This window comes from Rana temporaria, chromosome 2 (assembly GCF_905171775.1).
Source record: "Rana temporaria chromosome 2, aRanTem1.1, whole genome shotgun sequence".
In the NCBI taxonomy this organism is placed as follows: domain Eukaryota; kingdom Metazoa; phylum Chordata; class Amphibia; order Anura; family Ranidae; genus Rana; species Rana temporaria.
In genome coordinates this window covers 104,635,383-104,657,607 of record NC_053490.1, presented here as the reverse complement: position 1 = coordinate 104,657,607, position 22,225 = coordinate 104,635,383, and the positions used below count along the sequence as shown (strand labels likewise).

The following is a 22,225-nucleotide window of genomic DNA, read 5'->3' as shown; positions in this document are numbered from 1 at the left end:
AATATATGCAAGACCTATCTTCAATATCTACTAATGTCCAGGCAGGACCACATTGGCTGTAAAAAAAATGATAGAAATGCTTATCTGTTGGGTTATATTGTATTTGTTTAAAAAAAAAAAAATCAAATAAGCATATGCTCCCACTTTGATAAACCAGTTCCAGCTCCACAATACCCCTTTTTTTTTTTTTTTTTCTCCATCATCCAAAATGTATTATCTTGTAGTGTACTTAATTCTTCAAATAGCCGATTAATTCTTCAAATAGCCGATTATTCCACATGGGTAGTTCAGATGGGATATCTTTGAATCTTAATTTATTATATTTTTGCCTCTCGCCATACCGATCAAATCAATGAGCGTGGGATCTTAACCCTTGGTAGTTGTGTACCTCTTGCTTCTAATCCTATCAAACTCTTAGCCTGAATTATCTTTAACGGGTGCTTCTCCGCCCCCAGATTTTGTTCTTGTATAAGCCAGTTGGCAAATGTCTTAATTGCTCTGCTATATAGTACAGATGCATATCTGGCAGAACCAATCCTGCCTCTGTTTTTGGGCGCTGTAATGTTACTTTACATCTGCCTTTGGTCCATATAAATTTAGTAAATTGAGAGCAAGCTTTTAAAGATCTTTTTTTTAGGGACTACCACTGGAGAATGTGAAAAATATATGAACACTTTTGCCAGTAAAATTTTAATTAAATTCTACCCACCACCAAAAGTGGAAGGTTACTCCAGGTTTTTTTTTAGCTTGGATTTAATATACTCAATCAATGGATTTACATTTGCTGCCAGTGCATCCCAAGGTTGCCTTGTTATATAGATTCCTAGATACTTAAAGGATCCACTATTCTAAGTGGGGTATCTATCCTTTCCTCCATTTCTAGTTCTTGATGCAGTGGCATAAGGCAAGACTTCTGCCAATTAATCTTAAGCCCTGATTAGTGGCCAAAGGTGTCCATTATACTCCTAGCTTTCGTCAGGGTGTTCTGTATATCCCGCATATACAGTATATCGTCTGCATAAAGAACAATCTGTTCTATACTATCCCCTGGTATTCTTCAGTCTGTTGCAACCGTAGGGCCAGGGACTCAATTGTAATGGAAAATAAAAGGGGAGATTGTGAACACTCATGCCCCTGAATAGATTTATTGATGTGGTCAATATTCCATTAATCAATTTTGATCTCCAGTTTGTATATAATAATTTAACCCATTGTTTAAATCATTGCCAAACCCAAACTTCCCCAGTGTTGCCTGCAAAAATCTCCATTCTACAGAGTCAAAGGCTTTGGCTGCATCAGATGCCAGAGCCCCTGACTCTGGAATATATTCTCTCATTTGTGCCACTAGTTTCATTCTATGAATATTTATCAATGATTATTTACCAAGTATAAGCCCTGTCTGGTTTGTGTGGATTATAGATGTTGGTGTTTCACCTTCTAGCCAGTATCCTGGCAAGAATTTTGTAATCAGTTTAGCGAGGATATTGGCGTGTAAGAGGTGCATTCATGTGGGTCCTTGTCTGGTTTTAAGATTTAATATTACCGTTTCTTAATGCATTGAATATGAACAAGGGCCTCTCTATATAGTCTAGTTAAAATTGGGTCTATCTGACCTATATATCAACTGTACACTTCCAGGGGTATCCCATCTGGTACTGGGGATTTACCAGTAGCTAACAGTCTCCCTTACTACTTCCTCCAGGATCTCCCTGTCTTTTTATTTTTTATATTTTTTTTTTTTATATTAATAGGGACCTTTCCTGATTTTCACTTGGGTTGGATACAAATTCACCTTCTGCTTGTACACATCGTTTAGCCATTTCGTCCTCTCCTTGTCTACTAGATTGTTTGATATGGTATATGGTTGGCTTCAGTGTCCCCTGCAGATGTGCCTTAAATGTATCGCATGCCGTACCATCCATTGCATAGTTCTCATGTGCCTCAAAAATTTTTTTAACTGCTCTGGAATAAGATCATTGGGCCCAATATGAGTGCATTTTCCAGATTCGTTGGCTCACCCTGGGGCCGATACTCAACCCAAACTTTAGTGGGGAGTGATTAGAAATCCCCCAGGGGAGATGAGCAATCACATGCACCAATGGTTGTACTTTGTCATTCCCACATACCATGTCAATTTGAGATGCCCACGAATAGATTCTAGTCTGTGGGTTCCCAACTCTTGACAAGTCGGACCATCCTACCTCTTCAAGAAGACTAACGTATTCTCTCTACTCGCTCATTTTAGGATTGCACCCCCATATCTATCTAAAGTTGAATCCAATATCATATTGTAATCCCCCATACATATCACGTATGCATCAGGGTATTGAGCCATAAACGGCACTGCATACCCACATGCGGTGGATTAGTTTCTCATATTTACAAATGGTAAAGTGTGTAATCTATAGATGAGCACATGTGTAGATCAGGGTCACATCTATAGCTAATGCACCGATCGGTGTATCGGCATAGACCCTCCCCTTGAATAGGACGTGTGATATGAATGGTAAATATGATTAATTCAGGGCTTCTTCAAATATTTTAAATTGTCTTTTATCGTATGCGTTTCCTGCAAACGTACGATTTTATTTTTGTATTTTCTCTTCCGTTCATAGACGGACACAGCCTTCTTTGACATTAGGGTTATGCTTCTTCCTACCAGGAGAGTTTAGGCAGAATTTAACAGCACTTAAAGTGTTAAAACCTTTCCTTTGTGCCGCTCCTCCCAGGGGGCGTGGCTCCCCAGGCATAACCCACACCCTGCTCTAGGAGCCTCAGTCTTTTTCTGCCTAACGACAGGAGAGGAGTCAGGCACTTCTGGAGTCCCTGTACTCTGGAGTTTTTTTTCTTGCGATTATTTTGTTCCTGCATTTTTGAATCCTGTGATTCTTCTAACAGCCGACTGGGTGACAGGCTGGATCTTCTTGTAGTCCCCCCATGTTCGGCCATCGAGCGTGTGCCGGCCCTTAGCTCAGCTTTGGGACGTCCACGACAGGCCCCGTTGCTCCAGGGGCGGCCGGGGAACGTCGGTTCTAGGGCACACATATGACCGGTCTCTATGGCTTTGTCAGTGTGTCTGGACGACAGCCATGCCGTTTACGGACGTTTGGTTCTGTCTGGGATACCTCCAGCCGGGTAGTCGCAGGACGGGTAAGTAGTGGCCCCTCACTCAGGTAAGTGGTCTGGCTGGTGTTTTCCCTGGGGAGGTCGACTGAGGGTCCACCCTGCTTTCCTCTCTCCCCTTCCTCTCTCCCCTTCCTCTCCCTCCTTCCCCTGACTGGGTAGTGGGGGGGGGGGTGCTGCTGTGAGCTGCTGTGTTCTATGAGGTGATTTTTACCTCAGACGCCAGCAATCTTGGAAATCTCTTGGTCTCTTGTGACAGTTTTAGTGCTATGATTCTTCCCTGAGGTGACACACATCACAGCCAGCACATCAGAGCACACCTCAGGTTTTCAGCTCTCTCTGCAGCTGGGTGGGGTGGTGAGTACCAGGGGCCCCCATGCTCTGCAATAGCAGCAAGGAGGTGACCAGTGGTTTTTTTTTTTTGTCCTGCCGTGCAGGGTGGGTGACTCAGCGCTGACACTATGGAACCTGAGCCAGTTCTCCCTCTCCAGCTATGCCTGAGTTAACCCTTAATGCCCCTTCCCCTGCCACATCTGTTATGTTGGCTGTCCTGGGTTTCTTGCCAGGTTTGAAGCAGCTAGTGCCCGGATGGGGGGTAAAAAGCGCCCCCTCCCTGAGCCTGCTTCTGGGGATGTCTCTGACACAGAATCGCTGTTTTATTCTGGTTCTGTTATGTCAGAGGCTGCGGGCTTAACCCTTATGGATAGTGAGGATGACTCTGCTGCAGTCAGTTGCTGGCAAGAATTTGTTGGAGCTCTTGTTTCTGCGGTGCGTGAGACTCTAGAAATTGAGGATGTGGCGGAGACACCTCCGTGTCAGTACCTTTTTGGGGTTCCGCAGACCGCCACGCACCGCTGAAGTGTTTCCTTGTGTTCCTTATTTGGACAATATGTTATACAAGGAATGGGATGCACCGCAAAAAGTTTGTCAAAAAACTTTGCAACCCGTTACCCCCTTGAGGGGGGCTTTAAAAAAAAAAAAGTAGGTCTCTCCTCCGCCAGTGGACCCCATGTGTCCAGACTGCGCAAGGCCACCACGTTGCCTGTGGAAGGGGCTCCTGCATTTCAGGATCCCGCTGATAGGATAGTGGAGGCCGTGGCCCGCTCCCTATTCACGGTGGTGGGTTCGGCGGTGAGGCTGGCTCTGGCCGGGCCCCAACTAAAAGGGCGAAGCTCCTGCTGCAGGAGCTGGAAGAAGGGGCTTCCGAATCCTCTAGGGACCTGGCTGAACAATTGGTTCAGGGTCAGAATTTTCTCTGCGAGGCTGCCATGGATACGATCCGGGGCCTTCCGTATATGCAGTGGTTCTGCACCGCCTTGTGTGGCTGAAGAGCTGGTCTGCGGACTAGTCCTCTAAGGAGGCCTTGGTGATGGCCTTTAAGGGTGAACGGTCCTTTTGGGACTTCCCTGAATGGCATCATTGAGGATGCCAGGGGTGGTAAGCGCATGCTGTTCCCACTGTCTGGGAAGGGCTAGGGACCGCGCCCTGTGCAAGGACCCTGCTTGCCTACCTCCGAGCGCTTTTTTGCCCACCCTGTGCGGTGGGGGTAGGTCTACATGGTGCTTGAATCCCCGCTGCGCACCTGATACCGCATGCCTAACAAGTCTGCGGACATACCTGCTTCCGCCTGAAGGTCTGCTCCCACCTGTGTCTCGGGTGGGAGACTGGCTTCGCATAATGTTTTCCTTGGGGTACAAGATTGAGTTTCTCTCGTCTGCCATACAGGTTTTTTCCCTCCAGCCTCCTGTCAGGGGCTGTCCAGGATCTTCTGGTCAGGGGAGTGATTGTGCCAGTTCCCTCATTGGAACGGTCTTGGGGTTTTACTCCATTCTGTTTGTGTCCCCACGGAGGATAGGGCCCGGTCAATCCTGGGCCTTAAGTCCCTCGTTTGTTTTGTCAAGGTGCAAACTTTTAGGTGGTGTTGATTCGCTTGGTAATAGCGGCACTCCATCAGGGGGATTTTCTGGCATCCTTGATGTCATGAACGTGTACCTGCATGTTCGCATATCCTCAAAGCACCGGAGATTCTGTGCTTTGCGGTCGGGGGGGGGGACCATTTTCAATTGGTGTCCTTCCCATTCGGAGGGTTTTCGCCAAGGTGCTCGTCCCGATACTGGCCCGGCTGTGACAGCGGGGGTTTGTTATCATGGGATGTCTGGACGACATTCTCCTACGAGCTCTGCATTGGTGGAGCCGTGTCTATCACGTGTCAGGCTCTCCGAGTGTTCAGCTGGTTTCTGGATTGTCCTGAAATCAGGGTTGATTCCATCTCAGGGACTGGAATACCTGGGACTAGTCCTGGATTCCGCCGGGGCGGGAGTGTTTCTCCTAACGGAAAAACTTCAGACTCTGCTATCTGCTGTGCAGCAGTTGCCGACCCAGAAGCGGTCATCTCTGCGATTCTGCAGGAAAGTTCTGGGTCCATTGGCCTCTTTCGAGGCGGTTCTGTATGTCCAATTCCACACCAGGGTACTACGGTGGGAATTGCTGTCACGTTGGGACAAGCTTCCGTCATCTCTGGATTACCAGATTTAATTGAGTCATCTGCTCATGTCTCCCCTGGTGTGGTGGCTGGCGTTTCCGGTGCTTCGGGCCGGAAAGTCGTTTTTCTGCAAGCCACTGGACAGTGGTCACGACGGATGCCAGCCTCTCCGGTTGGGGAGGGGGCACCCAGTCAGCCCAGGGGCATTGGACTCAGGTGGAGTCCTGCCTACTGATCAACGTTCTGGAGCTCCGAGCAATCAAGCTTTGCCTTGCCAGGTGGTCCCTGGATCTACAGGGCCGACAGGTCGGGATCCTGTCCGATGACGCCGTGGCGTAGGTTGATCATCAGGGCGGCACACTGAGTTCTGTTGCAGCGACGGGGGTCGCGCACATCCTTTCGGTGGGCCGAAGGGTCTGTTCCGGCTCTATCGGCCGGGTACATTCCGGGAGTACGGAATTGGCTAGCCGACCTCCTAAGTCGCACTACACTGGCCAAGGAGCGTGGTCTCCACCTGCAGGTGTTTCGGGGTCTGCCAAAAAGTGGGGCACTCTGGACGTGGACCTTCTAGCGTCCCGTCTCTATAGGTAGGTGCCACGGTTCGTGGCCAGGTTTAAGGACCCGTGGGCGGACGCGTCGGGTGCGTTGGTGGCTCCTTGGGGTCACTATCGTCTACTTTACACCTTCCCCCCTCGGAAGCTTCTTCCTCGCCTGCTGCGCAGAGTGGAAGCTGTAGGGATTCTATCAATCCTGATTGCTCCAGATTGGCCGCGTCGCTCCTGGTACGCGGACCTGGTGCGTCTGGTGGCAGACGCCCCCTAGCGTCTTCCCCTGGGAGTTGATCTTCTGTTGCAGGGTCCGATCTTCCACCCTGTTTCACAGCCAACGGCTTTAGCGGTGTGGCTGTTGAGAGCCAGGGGCTGAAGGACCGAGGCCTATTGGGCTCGGTGGTCTCTACCGTGCTGCCTGCACGGAAGTCTACCTCACATTGGATTTACCATCATACATGGAAGGCCTACATCTCTGCGTGAAGAGATGAAATGGCACCCTCGTACATACGTGGTGTACAGGGTTCTGCTGTCTTTACAGCAGGGAGTGGTTCGGGCTCTCGCCTTAAGTACGGTTAGGAGCCAGATTTCTGCTCTGGCTGTTTTTACTTGCAGTGACCCTTGGCATAGCACTCCTGGGTGCGTACGTTGGGTCGGGGTCTGGCAGGTGGCCCCTCCGGTGCGCCCTCCATTACCCCCATGGGACTTGAATTTAGTCCTTTTTGGTGCTTCAGGATGCTCCCTTTGAGGACATTCGGGAGGTTTTTTGTTGTCACAAATGGTGATTTTCTTTCTGGTAGCGATTACCTCGATCAGACGGGTGTCTGTCTGATCTGGCGGCCTTGTCTTGCAAGGCTCCCTACTTGGTCATCCGTAAGGATGAGGTGGTGCTGCGGCCACAGCCGTTTTTCTCCCTAAGGTCGTTTCGGCTTTTCACATTGATGGGGACATTGTTCTTCCATCCTTATATCCTTGGCTGAAATGCCAGGAGGAGGCCACTTTGCATCCTCTGGATGTGGTTCGGGCCCTACGAGTGTACTTGTATGTTACGGTTCCGTAAGTCGGACTCACTGTTCGTGTCGGTGGCTGGCCCTACAAGAGGGTCTGGCAGTCTCGTCGGCCACCGTTCCTAGGTGGTTCCGACGGATGGTGCTTCAGGCCTATGCCCTAAAGGGGCGTGTGCCCCCCTTTCGGGTTATGGCGCATTCGACCAGGGCCTCTTGGGCTTTCCGGCATCATGCCTCTGTTACAGCGGTGTTAGGATGCATCCTGGTCGTCAATCCACGCTTTTTCAAAGTTTTACGAGGTGGATGTGTGTGCATCTTTTGATGCCTCCTTACGGGCCTCCTGTTACGGGCAGCAGTTTATGATTGGAGTTTCTCCGTTGAGCAACTCCGGTTTTTGTTTGGGGTGTAACCTGGTTTTCCCACCCCTCTAATTTTTTTGACACTGCTTGGGGACTTCCCTAATGTCAAAGAAGGCTGTGTCCGTCTATGAACGGAAGAGAAAATAGGATTTTTGTACTCACCGTAAAATCCATTTCTCTGAGTTCATAGACGGGACACAGCACCCACCCCTCCTTGGTTTGTACTGCTTGTTACGGACTGAGGCTCCTAGAGCAGGGTGTGGGTTATGCCTGGGGGAGCCACGCCCCCTGGGAGGAGTTGCACGAAGGAAAGGTTTTAACACTTTAAGTGCTGTTAAATTCTGCCTAAACTCTCCTGGTAGGAAGAAGTATAACCCTAATGTCAAAGAAGGCTGTGAGTACAAAAATCCTATTTCTTGCCTTGGTCTGTTGAATAACCGTAAATATTTGGCTTCTCTTAGTGGTTTCCCCCATTCCTCTTACATTCCATGATATAAAATACATTGTTCACTCATATTTCCCGTAATTGGTAATGGGATGCCGAGTATAGCATAGCCCCTATCTTCCATTATGTTAATCTATTTTAAGTAAAGTAGTGTCGCTGCAGCCATCGATCTCCATATTGCATCCATTCTAAACCTCTTATGCCCCAAAACGTCATATTTTATTCAGGGTGCAAAAAGAGACCTTGCCTATATTGCAGGCAATTTGAAAAGTGTCCAGCCTGTTCAAGCTAAAGATTGCTGTGATTTTACTTGATATATCTATATATCCCAAATAAACAAAAGAGTGGTTCGATGGAGAACAAATTTTCTTTTTGAAGCTATCTATTCCTCGCCCATATAAAATATCCCCCTGTTGTGCCATTTCTTAAACCCGTCTGTAAATAGATTAATGAGAGAGAGTCACTACCCGGAGTTCCCTGATCTTTGGAAGTGTCCTTTTATTAATCTGTAGCCATTCATGGGCCTGTTCTGCTGTGGTGAAAAACAAAACCTTCCCTCTATCCTCCACTTTTAACCGAGCTAGGTAAGCCATTGAATAGACCGTCCCGTTTTCTCGTAGCTTCTGCTTGATTTCATTAATGCCAGCGTGCCGCTTTTGTAGCTCTTGGGAGAAGTCTGAGAATATTTGAAATTTTAACATATTGTATCACACCCTTTTTTGTCTTGCTTTACGCAGGACTAAGTTGCAATCTTTACAGTTCAGTAAAAGTGGTTTTGGAGGGGCCCCAGGTTGTGCTGGTTTTGTGGGTACTCTGTATGCTTTCTCAATTACGAACACGCATGAAAATTCGGCATCTGGAAATGTGACTTTCAGCCACCTTTCAACAAATTCTTCTGCTCTTTCTGGTAAACCTACGATTTGGATATTGTTTGAATGCGATTCTCAAATTCATCCAATTTCTGCTGCCACCTTGCTACCTGCTTTTCAGTTGGATGCATTTTTATTAACCATAGGTAACACAGTATCTTCCAGAGCTAGCACTCTTATTTTCAGCATCTATTTTGCATGTCCTGTCTTAAAAAGCCATTATCAGTCTTTATTTCCATTTTACCTGATAAAGCCACATTGGAGGTTTTGTATTGCTGTCAGTAACTGAGTATTCACCTGTTCCAGAGTTGGTTTGCTCTCTCTCCATGGTTTGCTCTCTCTCCACCTTTTCTATCTTTTCTGCAGTTCCTTGCTTAGAAGGGTCTGAGGTCACAGCCGATCCTCCGCTCCGGGTGCTTGGGGTTGACGGACATTCGCCTCCGTCCAGCCCCTGTCCATCAGAGCGAGCATATTCCTTCAGCTTCCCAGCTGCTGTCTACTTATCTCCCTCACATTCATCTGCAGGGGGAGGAAAAGGCAATCTCACACCAGGTGCTAGGTAATGAATGGAAAATAAGCTACTTGGATCAATTACAGCCGAAGTGCTGCCAGGGGGTTCAGGGCTACAACCAAGACTCGGCCAACCTAAGATGCTGCCGAAAATTCAAGCTCAGTTTAGGGGTCGTCCCGTTCACACTCCCACTCTTACTCACATCAAGTTAGACACCGAGGGCTCAAGCAGAGCAGAGCCCTCTAAGCTATCTTGCACTCCTGCTCGTGGTCACACAGGGTTGGCTCAGAGGGTTCCGCTCCTACTCATGCTTTTACTGGCTTCTATGTAGGAGAAAGCCACTGCTAGTTGAGGATGCTGCTGGAGGCTCAGGCATGGACACAAGCTCTGCTACTCATGTCTGGCCAGAGGATTTTCCTTTCTTTTTGAAAATCTTCCTAAAGAGGCAGATGGCAATTTAAACTAAGAATGGTTTAACCATTCCGTTTTCTATCGAAGGGGGGGGGGGGGGGCACTTTATTTTTTATTTTGTTGCTTAAACCCGTTTGTCCTGAAATGCTGTTAAATCTGAAAATATTGGTTCTGCTTTTAAAGGTCACAATGTCAAAGTCATCAAGTGCTTCTGGACCACAGCAAGTAAAAAAGTACTCGCTGAGAGTAGCCCTGAAGAAGGTTGCGTACCCTTCTGACAGCAGCGAGGAAGATGAAAAATTAAAGAAGCCGCCAGTTGTCCCATCAAGTGATTCGGAGGAGGAGCCACCACCACCACCAAATGCATTTATGCAGAGAAGAGCCAAGAACATTGAGGATAACAAAGCCATGGTTTGTACCAGAAGCAGCCTAAGCAAGCATAGGTGTCCCCCCCCCCCCATATTGAGGACTGGGCTGACCATTTACTATGTTATCTGTGGGTAACTATTGCGCTACAATGCTCACAGGTGGTTTGGCCCCTCGGCATTGTTTTTTATAAAAAAAATATATATATATTTTTTTTTTTTTACACCGGAGATGCATTTGGTACTGTGCCTCTCTGATTTCCTGCTCTTCCAGGTGCCCAAAGCACTGGGATGTGATACTGAGAAGCCAAACCACCCATGTGCCTTATGCATGGCATTGATGTTGCATTATGTACAATCACTGACACCACAAAACTGTAAGTTTCTATTGTGAAAGCTGTTCTAATCCAGAGTAGTCTGAGGTAACTGTTTTGATGGCATTTCAATTGTCTTTAGTAGACAAGATGTCCGATGACTTAAATTAAATGGGTTGGGTTGCCATGACTCATTTTGATTCATTTTTATAGAAGTTGGCTTCTCTGTAGTCTTGTAGTTTTAAGCATGGTGTATGTTAACATTTGTAAAATACCTGTTTTATAGCGTACTTTGTGGTGCAAAACTAATTTATGGAATATTTTGTTTTTTAGTGTATGACAGGACCTAGGAAAAAAAAGTTGCGCAACTTATTTTTTCCTTTGTCTGTATATTGTGTGTATATCACAATTTTTGTTGCAGCTTAATTATTTCTTGTTCACTTAGTTAGGTAGCGCAGTATCACAATTTTCTCTTGTCTACTATGACAGGACCTACTTTTAAAGCCAATCTGTTTTGTAACCTTGCAGCTGGCCAAGCTTATGTCAGAGTTGGAGAAATTGCCGGGACACTTGGAACCGGATTCCAGTAACCAGAACCATGGGACTCCGGTAAATGCACTTTGTCTCTTAAACAGTCACTATAGGTGCAAATGTCTGTTTTGGTAGGGGGTGCATTTGTGGGATTTATGAGTACATTTTTATATTTCTGCATTAGAAGTACTCAAGACGTTCCAGAGGATCGCTTGTAGCAGCTGAACCAAGAAGAAACCCAGCCCGTGCCGCACGACGTGTGACTCGCTCTATGGGAACAGTGCTGCCCTCCTCACCAGAAAAGGACACAGACTATCAGAGCCTGGAGGATCAGCTATTGGAAGAGGCGAGTGATGTGTGATAAAACTTAAAATGTTGGCTTTAGTAGTTCCATTCCCCCCCCCCCCCCTTTATTTTATTTTTTTTAAATTAAGAATGCAGCACAGGGCTGGAATGCAGATTGCTAGATGTTGACGTCACGCCCGGCCTCTGCCATTTTTTTTTTTTATGACGGGGGGGGGGGGAGGCAGTTCCCCCGCGACTGCAGCGATGAGCGCCGCGGAATCGGAGCACCGCGGTACAAGAGGAGGGGGGTTGCGGGGTGACACCGCAGCACCATCCATCCCCCTCCTCTCACAGCCACGGGCTGTTAGCGGTGCTCGGCAGTCGGCACACAGGCACAGCCCCCTCCTCTGTTTGTACAGAGGGGGAGGGGCCCTTCTGTCCATGTGCCGTGGCGCTGCCTGTGATGATCTGAGGTACTGAATGGGGAGGGGGTGTTTGCACGGGGGGATTTCACTGAAGGGGTGGGGTGGTTGTACTGAGGTGGGGTTTGCACTGAGGGGGGGGGGGGTTTGTACTAAGGGGGGGGGGGGGTGTCTGCACTGAAGGGGGTCTGTGTAACATGCAGGGGTGCAGGGTGCTGTGTAATGTAAAAGGGTCCAGAGGGCTATGAGATGTAAAGGGGGGCCAGTGATGCAGGGTGCTGTGTAATTTAAAGGGGTGCAGAGGGCTGTGTAGTGTAAAAGGGTCCAGAGGTGCAGGGGGCTGTGTAATGTAAAAGGGGTGCAGTGATGCAGGGTGCTGTATAATGTAAAAGGTTCCAGAGATGCACTGTGCTATGAGATGTAAAGGGGTCCAGTGATGCAGGGGGCTGTGTAATATAAAGGGGTCCAGAGGTGCAGTTGTGGGGAGGGGTACACAGTAGTAACAAAAATATATTGAAGGATGCAGAGGTATGCAGGGGGCACAGTGGGGTGTTTTTACATTTTAACGTGGGGGGGGGGGGGGGGCCAGATATTGGATCCGCACCGGGTGCCAAATGCTCTAGGTACGCCCCTGGCCTATAGGCTCCTGAGATGTGAATTCCGGTTCTGGAGAAAGAGAGGTGGGGGGAGGGGACAAAGAAAAATGGAGAGAAAGAAGGTATAGAACGAACAAGAAAGATGGATAGGGAGAGAGAGAAAAGGGGAAGAAAGGAGAACAGACCAAACAGTAGGGTAAAAATATTTGAAAAGGGTTATTGGGGGGGGGGGGGGGGGTGACACCATATTTTACTGCACCAGGTGACACCAACCCTAGTGACGCCACTGCCCCATATCTCATTGTAAAGAGGTCCCGTCATGCCATATTCCTATTACAAGGGATGTTTACATTCCTTGTAATAGGAATAAGTGATCAACATGTTAAGTAAAATTAACTTTTTTTTTTTTAAAGTGCCCCTGTCCCGTGAGCTTGCATGCAGAAGCAAACGCATACGCAAGTCCCGCCCACATATGAAAACTGTGTTCAAACCACACGTGAGGCATTGCCACGAGCTTTGGAGCGAGAGCAATAATTCTAGCCCTAGACCTCCTCTGTAACTCAACATGTAACCAGTAAAAAAAAAAGTCGCATATGGGGATTTTTAAGTACTGAAGTTTGGTGCCATTCCATAAGCGTGTGCAATTTTGACGCGTGACATGTTGGTTATCTATTTACTCTGCGTAACTTCATCTTTCACATTATGCCAAAAAAATGGGCTAACTCTTTACTTATTTTTTTGCATGAACTTTTTTTCCAAAAAGTTTGAAAAATTGCTGTGCAAATACCGTGCGACATAAAAATTTGCAATGACTGTCGTATTCTTTAGGGCAAAGGTGTCCAAACTTTTTTCAAAGAGGGCCAGATTTGATGAAGTGAACATGCGTGAGGGCCGACCATTTTGCCTGACATTCTGTAAACCATTAAAATTCGGTCTAAGTGTTTGTTCGAGCACTAATACGCAATGCCCAATAAGAATTCACTTGCCTTTGTGGCTGTGTGAGGTGAGCTCAGGCGTGTTTGGATATATTGTATTTATCGGCGTATAACACGCACCTTCACTTTAAAAACTTACATTTTAAATGAACTGAATCAAAATAAGGATCACCGCCCATCAATACAGCCTCACAAGTGCCCTGAGTGCAGACTCACCATTGCAGCCTGATTCAGTAATCGGCAGCATTGGAGGAGACGGGGAGGGGGCAGGACCAGCGCTGACAGACATGCATGAGAATTTCCTGTTTTTTATCCGTGGCCTCTTTAATCGAAAGTCCCGCCTCCTGTGATGGACAAAACAGTTGTCCAATGGCAGCGCAGGAGACGGGACTTCCTTTTACACAGGTCGCCGTGTAAACAGGAAGTACTCCTGTATACACAGCGCACACCCCACCTCCTCCAAGGCAGCCAGCATGTATTTGTTTTGTGGCCACCGGCGCTTGGATTCGTTGGGGTGCCACAAAAGGCATGCATGTCAAAATGACCAGGCGTGCCACGATTGGCCCACGGGCCGGACTTTGGACATGCCTGCTTAAAAAAAAAAATATTATGTTTGGGGGTTTTATGTAATTTTCTAGCAAAAAATATTTTTACATGTAGGAGAGAATTGGCACCTGGTGAGGCACTTTATATTTTTGCATGTTGGTCTGGAGTTGCTGGTGGTCATCAGAGGAAACCTTTTAGAGAAGTATGAGATAAAATAGTGTTTGATCCCTGCAGGACCTTGGTGGGAACCATTTAAAGATCATCGTGGAGCCTTTTCCTGATGGCAATTATTAGTTTTGAGCGAGTTGTAACCTTTCAGGGTCTAAGCGCATATGTTTTTATTGCACATTATTTAATTTTTTTTCCTTTTTAGTCTTTTAGGACAGCACCTTGAGAGCGTGGCTCCACCCACTTGACAGGAAACACACCTCTACCAAACTTCTTAAAAGGGAGACTCCTTCCACTTATCAGTTTGTTTCCTCCGGCGGGAACACATGTGGGGGTTGGGAGCTCTCCACGGAGAGGTTTTCTCCCTACTCCACCTGTTTTTTTCTTACCAGAGTCTGTTCCTCCCATTCACTGGATAGAGTGCCTTGTGCATGGGCTCCTTCTCCCTCATCGGTGCTCAGTGAGCCAGGACTGCTCCGGGATACTGCTCCTTGGCAAGGTAGAGGCGTGGACATCTTTTTTTTTCCTGTCCAGGCAGCCAAATGCCGCCGCCATCTTGGGAAGGTCAGTCAGGCTGCTTCCCCTAGTGAGGTAACCGGAAGGGGCGGCATCCTACGAGCAGGCGCCGGGAATGGACGTCATTTCCGCATGGGAAATGGATGTCATTTCCGCCAGGAAGCGCTGAGGGAGGAACAGGTCTGGTGCCTTGTTAGCTGGTTCTGGTCCGGTGCAGCGGCACTAGTGGAGTCTGGAAGCGACAGTTTGATCACCAACCTCACGCTGCTGCCTCAGCATGGACGCAGGATCCGCAGTGAGTGGAACAGGCACTGGCACCAGCAAGACCCAGGTAAGGGGTAGACTGAGGTTCCACCCTCATTTACTATGGGGTCTCTCTAGCTCTCTTCTCCCTTAGGGGGGTGTGAGTGTTTTTTTCCCCCCTGGTGGCGGGGGCCTGTTTGGGCACATGAGTGTAAAGGATCTCTCACTGCACCTGTGGTGAGCATCTTGATGGGTTTTCAGGCTGACTCATATGGTTGGTTTGTCTTTTCTTCCTTTTTTCCTTATCAGGCCAAGAGCTCTGAACCCGGAAATAAAAAGAAATGCCCTTCATGCAAGTCTAAACTTTCTGAAGGCTGGAGAAAACGTTGTCAGTCATGTATTGACTCAGTGAAAGAGTCTGCTGCTTGCAGCGACTTAATCGCATCTGTTAAAAGAATTGGATGCTACGATTCAGTCCTTTAAAGCCTCACTCACAATCCTCACTGTTAGTTCCTGTAGTGGAGGCAGAAGAGAGTCCTCTGAACCAGGAAGGTTCTTGCCCCTCACATTCCCAAGAATCCGAGGAGGAAGATGAGCTGGAGAATGTGTCTTTAAAATATAAATTGTCTTTGGAACAAGTTGATGGCCTCCTAAAAGCTGTTCATGCAATTTTGGGATTAGAGGAACGTAAAGAATTATCTTTACACGACAGGATGTATGCAGGACTCGGTGAGCCCAAAATACATACCTTTCCAATCCATACTATAATTTCTGAAGCAATCAAAGAATGGACTGATCCTGAAAAACCTTTCTTTGCTAAAGCACACAAAAGGTTTCCTTTTGATGAAGACCCAGCAGCTCCATGGAATAAAGTTCCAAAACTTGATGCAGCCTTTTCTCAAGTCTCAAGATCTTCTGATCTAGCATTTGAGGACACGGGGGATTCTGAAAGACCCCATGGATAAGAGGATGGATTGGCAATCCATCATGGGCAACCTTAAAGCGGATGTGCCACGAAAGAAAAATATTAAAAAGCCAGCAGCTACAAATACTGCAGCTGCTGACATTTAATATTCGGACACTTGCCTGTCCTGGAGTCCAGTGCCGTCCGCAGCAAAGGACGAGCAATCGCTCGTCACTCTGCTGCTTCCCCCGCCATCCTCAGTGAGGGAACCAGGAAGTGAAGCGCTCCGGCTTCACTACACGGTTCCCTAGGGCGCATGCGTGAGTTGCGCTGCGCCGCTGATTGGTTCCCGCTGTGCTCTGGGAGCCGTGTGTTCCCAGAGCACAACGGGGGGAGGACGGGAGGTGACGTTCTGCCCGGAGTAAACCGGAAACTGTGTGGCCGGAAGTGGGTGCAAATACCTAGACAGGTATCTGCACCCCCCTGAATGGTGTCAAATGTGACACCAGAGGGCGGGGGGGTTCCGATCAGCGTGAGTTCCACTTTAGGGTGGAGCTCCGCTTTAAGCCAGCAATGGCGACTACTTGCGTCTCCAGGAACATGGAGTATTGGCTCAAGCAGCTTAAGGGTCATATAATAGCTGATTCTCCAAAGCAAGAAATCCTAGACTCCTTTTCAACCCTGTCGGCTGCTGTAGCCTATGTCTCGGATGCATCTATCAGAATGACAGCAAGGTCCGCGGCCCTTACTAATTCAGTTAGGAGGGCGTTGTGGTTAAAGACCTGGCCAGGGGACACCACATCTAAAAACAAGCTGTGTGGAGTACCCTTTCAGGGGGATTTATTGTTTGGGCCCGATTTTAGATGCAGTGCTCGACAGGACTGCAGACAAGAGAAAAATCTTTCCCTGTCCTGAAAAATCAGTCAGGCAGAGTTTTTTTCGTCCTCAAAGGGCTCAAGAGGAAGAAAGGTCGGTCAGGGTAGAAAGGAAAAGGCAAAAGTAATGTCCTTTTCCATCCTCCTGCGGCAACCAGCAAAACGCAATGACAACCGATTGCAGGTGGGGGGAAGACTTCAACGTTTTCTCTTTCTGAGCAAGCATAACAGAGAATCAGTATATTCTCTCTATGCTGTCCCAAGGTTACAGAATAGAGTTCTCGGACCCTCCCCCAGAGAGGTACCTATTGACAAATCTACCAAGAGATATATTATTATTATTATTATTATTATTATACAGGATTTATATAGCGCCAACAGTTTGCGCAGCGCTTTACATCAGGGAAGACAGTACAGTCACAATACAATTCAATACAGGAGGGATCAGAGGGCCCTGCTCGTTAGAGCTTACAATCTAGAAGGGAGGGTCAAGTGGAACAAAGGGTAGTAGCTGTGGGGGATGATCAGATGGACTCAAATGCAAATACAGTTGTTAGGTGTGGGTAGGATAGGCTTCTCTGAAGAGGAGGGTTTTCAGGGATCCTCTAAAAGCTAGTAGAGAAGGAGATAGGCGCATAGATTGGGGTAAGGAGTTCCATAGGCTTGGAGAGGCTCTGGAGAAGTCCTGGAGACGAGCATGGGAGCAGGTGATGAGAGAGCTAGAGAGTAGGAGGTCTTGAGAAGAGCGAAGAGAACGATTAGGTTGGTATTTAGAGACTAGGTCAGTGATGTAGCTGGGGGCAGAGTTGTGGATGGCTTTGTAGGTAGTAGTTAGTAGTTTGAATTTAATTCTTTGGGTGAGCGGAAGCCAGTGGAGGGATTGACAGAGAGGAGTAGCAGAGACAGAGCGGTTGGTAAGGTGGATAAGTCTGGCCGCAGCATTCATGATGGATTGAAGGGGGGTTAGAGTATGCAGCGGTAAGCCAATGAGAAGGGAATTGCAGTAATCAAGGCGAGAGATGACCAGGGAGTGAATTAAGAGCTTTGTGGCGTCATTGGTTAGAAAGGGGCGTATTTTGGAGATGTTGCGAAGGTTGAGGCGGCAAGATTTGGACAGTGATTGAACGTGAGGTTTAAAGGACAGTTCAGAGTCCAGGATTACACCTAGGACCTTGACATGTGGGGATGGGCTGATAGTTGTGCCATTAATTTTGACAGAGAGATCAGGGGAAGAGGCACGTGGGGGAGGGAAAATGATAAGTTCCGTTTTAGATAGATTGAGTTTGAGGAAGTGGTGCGACATATAGTCATAGTCAAGATATAGTCAAGTCTCTAGCAATGAAGAACCTTTTTGAAGGATCTGATGAATCAGGGGGTTGTAACTCTAGTACCAGAGGGGGAGCTTTATCAGGGGTTTTATTCCCATGTATTCATGATAAAAAAGCCGTCCGGAAGTTTCAGACTCATTCTCCTCCTAAAGCCATTGAACAGATCAGTCCTATACAAAAAATTCTGTAGACTCAATCTTCACGGTCAAATCTTTTTTTAATTTTTTTTTTATTTTATATTTTTATTATTCGTTTTTTAAACCAAGACAAAGACTTTACAACATAAGAAACAAAACACATTCTTACATTTATATATTAACCCTCATACAACAACATACACATGGTCTCCTTATAATCCCTTATATACGCTAATCTATGGTGGCTCTTGTTTAAAAGTGCATGGTGCTTCATCCTATCCTCTTCTGCCCCTCTTTGGAACATTCCCCCTTATTCACTTTAATACCTCTCTGGGATGAGTGCCTGTGGATACGGATAGGCTCAGGGTACAGAGATTGATAGAGATGAAAAGATGGACTGAAGGTATGAGATTGATGGAGATGAAAAGATGGACTGAAGGTAAGAGGGGAGGAGAGAGGAAAAAAGTTTAAAAATTATATTATGACCTTCACATTTCAAAATTGAAGGATTCTAAAATATTATAAATTTAAGGGGATTCTACCATCCCCATCCTCTTGAGGTGGGAAAAAGGGAAATAAAAAAATAAATAAAAAAAAATCATAAAAAATAAATAAATAAATAAAAAACAGGGAAGATAACACACCCATTATTTAATATTTCTACCTAAAGTATTATCAATCTAACTAAATCATTCCCTTAGTGAGGGGCACCCGTGTGATATATTAAGTTTAGGATTTCTATTCTAACCTAACTTTCTTCATTTCTACATGAAGGATTCGAAATAATGTGAGTTTAGGGGGGGCATATCTGCCCCACTCTTTCGCTAAGTGAAAAAGAAAAGTTTATAAGAGGGAGGGAAAGAGAAAAAAAAAACAAAAAAAACCCATAAGTGAAAAGATTATATTATAACCTTCATATTAAAAAATTGAAGGATTCTGAAGTCTTGTGAGTTTAAAAAAAAATTCTACCTTCCCCGTCCTCTTGAGGTGGGAGAACAGGGGAGAAGAGAAGAAGAAAAAAAAAAAAAGAAAAAAAATGTAATTCTTTTTTTTTTTTAAATCAAAAATAAATAAATAAATAAAACAAAAGGAGGAAAAGAAGGAAGGAGGAAAAGAAGGAAGGGGGGGGTGGTCCGGGGAGATCTCACACCTCTACACCTCTTCCTGCTCCACCTCCCCCCACTTCCCTAAACCTCCTCCATCCCTCCCATAACTCCTCATGCCCCATCCTGGAGTTCCTATGGAACGACCATAGTTCCTCCATCCCTCTAATTTTATCTATCTCACGGAACCATTCCTCTACGGTAGGTGCCTCTTTTTTCTTCCAATTCCTGGGGATAAGTGCCTTAGCTCCATTTAATAAATATGGGACCAATGATCCTCTATCTTTTCCTTGTCATCCCCGTATTGTGAAATAGACATTCCCAGGGGTCTTGTTTCACCTCATGTCCACAGATCCCCTTTATTTGTGCCAGTACCTCCTTCCAAAATTCCTGTATCAGGGGGCATTGCCACCATATGTGAGCATGGGATCCTTCCCTCCCGCACTCCCTCCAGCACAAGGGTGATATCCTGCTGTCTATTTTGTGCATTTTCGTTGGGACATAATACCATTTACAGAGAAGCTTATAATTAATTTCCTTAACCTTAGCGTCCATTGACGTAGAGTGGACATATTCCAGTACCTTCCTTTTTTTTCTATACATATTGTTTGATTCAATTCTGCTTCCCAACTTTCAACCATTTTTAATGCCTCTCGCTTTCAATTAGGTGTCAATATCTTATAGATGTTAGAAAGTCCCTGCTTTCCTATTCCTCCCCGGAGTGTACATTTTTCCCACTGGTTTAGATCATTAGTTAGGGGCTCGTAGAGGCTTTGGCAGGGTAGTTATAAAATATCTCCTGGAAATACTCCATATCTTTCTCGTAGTTCTGAGACAGAGCATAGAACCACACCCTTCATCAGATCCATCAATTTTAATGTTTCTGAAGTTCCCCACCTCAGGTATATGCCTCCCTCTGTCCCTGGCTTAAAGTAATCTGTACCTGTAAGAGGCATCAGTGGACTATTATATGGCCATTTTTCCATTTTACATATTCTATCATAGATTTTATACGTTTCTTTTGTAATTATAGGGATATCTTGGGGTAGTCCTCTAAATTGCTTCGGAAACCCATATTCTTCCTCCCAGATTATCAACACTTAGGCTTTCTTCTACTTCTACCCATTTCTTTTTCTCCCTTCCTTCTCTCAAGAACCAATCAATCATCCTCCTCAGTACTGAGGCCTCATAGTACCTTTTGAAGTCAGGCAGTTGGAGTCCTCCTTCCTGTCTAGATCTGATCAGAGTTTTTACTGCTATACGTGATTTCCTTTCCCTCCATACAAATCCCCCAATTATCTTTCCCAGGATTCTAAAAAAAGCTTCTGGAATTTGTCGGGAGGGATTGAAAAATATATAGGACTTTGGGTAATATCTTCATCTTTATTGTATTTATCCTTCCTAACCAAGACACTCTACTTACGTTATAGCCTTTTAAATCTGATTTTAATTTATTTAATAAAAGTATATAATTATCTTCATATAGATACCTTTCTGTAGTGGATAGGAAAACACCTAGATATCTCATTCTCCTTTGCTTCCACCAAATACTCAGAATCTCTGTTTTCTCTTGATTGATTCTTAAATTTGAGATCTCGCCATATCTCTCATATTCGGCTATTATCCTCGGAAGTGTTTCCCTCGGATTAGATACAAACAACATCATGTCATCTGCGAACGCAGAGATCTTGTGCTCTCTTCCACCCACTTCTATCCCTTCTATTTCCTGGTTCATCCTTATTGTCTCCATTAACGGCTCCAATGTCAGGACAAACAGAAGGGGGGAGAGCGGGCATCCCTGGTGGGAATTCCCAGTGGGAATCTATCTGACAAGGTGCCATTCACCCTCACCTGGGCCGAGGGACTAGAATATAATGCCCCTATCCACCTAAGCATGTTAGGGCCTAATCCGGCATGTGACAGGGTGGCTAGCAAAAATTCCCAGTCCACCCTGTCAAACGCCTTTTCGGCATCCAATGACATGAACAGTGTTGATTCTTTGCTTTTTTTGGCCTTTTGTATCAACAATAATGCTCTCAGAATATTGTCCCTCGTTTCCCTCCCCGGTACAAATCCCGCCTGGTCATTCTCTATCAGTTCTGGCAAGAGAGGTCTTATTCTCTCAGCCAGGATTTTTGAGTAGATTTTTATATCCACATTGATCAGGGATATGGGCCTATAACTTGCACATAGTGAGGGATCCTTATCTTCTTTCCCAATCAGGGTTATGTGAGCTCCTAAAGCCTCTTTGCGTATTCTCATGCCTCCCCCGATTCATATACTTCTGGAAAAAGGGCACCAAAATCTCTCCAAATCTTTTATAATAGGCTGAGGTGTACCCGTCTGGCCCAGGACTTTTTCCCATCTTAATGTTCCTTTTATAGTTTGACTTATTTCGTCTTTTGTAATTTCCCTTTCCAAATGGCTAATTACTTCCTCCGATAGGCCCGGGGTCTTTACTTTTTCTAAATATTGTTTGATTTTCATTCTCTTATTCTGGGTTTCTATTGTACCTTGTTTTGGATTAATCTTGTAAAGATTTTGATAGTACTCCTGAAATATTTTAGTTATCTCCTTCGTAGAGTGTCTCAGTTCTCCCTTTTTATCTTTTATTTTCTGAATAAAATTTTGTGAGTTTCTTGGCTTGATAGTCCTTGCCAAGAATCTCCCTGGTTTATTCCCCATAGCATAAAAATTGTTCATTTTATTGAATACCCATTTAGTTTTCTGTTCTAATAGGTTACATAGGTCCTCTCTCTTCCTAGTTAATGATTTATATACCTCTTCTTCCTGCAGGGGCGTAATTAGAAATCACAGGGCCCCATAGCAAAATGTTGTATGGGGGCCCCCCCAGAGCCGCCCTAGTGTCAATGCAGCGTGACCTGTGCCCCATACAGCGTGACCTGTGCCCCATACAGCGTGACCTGTGCCCCATACAGCGTGACCTGTGCCCCATACAGCGTGACCTGTGCCCCATACAGCGTGACCTGTGCCCCATACAGCGTGACCTGTGCCCCATGCAGCGTGACCTGTGCCCCATACAGCGTGACCTGTGCCCCATACAGCGTGACCTGTGCCCCATACAGCGTGACCTGTGCCCCATACAGCGTGACCTGTGCCCCATACAGCGTGACCTGTGCCCCATACAGCGTGACCTGTGCCCCATACAGCATGACCGGTTACATATACAGAATGACCTGTG

The 22,225-nt window shown here is 46.3% G+C and overlaps 1 protein-coding gene across 2 annotated transcripts in view; it reads left to right on the top strand.

Moving 5' to 3' along the window:
• Positions 1-22,225, top strand: part of LOC120929329 (cell division cycle-associated protein 7-like) — a 54,432-nt gene that overhangs the window by 16,754 nt on the left and 15,453 nt on the right. For both annotated transcript variants that reach the window (XM_040340694.1, XM_040340695.1), the window contains 3 exons: positions 9,939-10,166; positions 10,963-11,043; positions 11,150-11,311. In XM_040340694.1, coding sequence (XP_040196628.1) covers positions 9,939-10,166; positions 10,963-11,043; positions 11,150-11,311 — 471 coding nt within the window. The remainder of the gene's footprint in view (positions 1-9,938; positions 10,167-10,962; positions 11,044-11,149; positions 11,312-22,225) is intronic.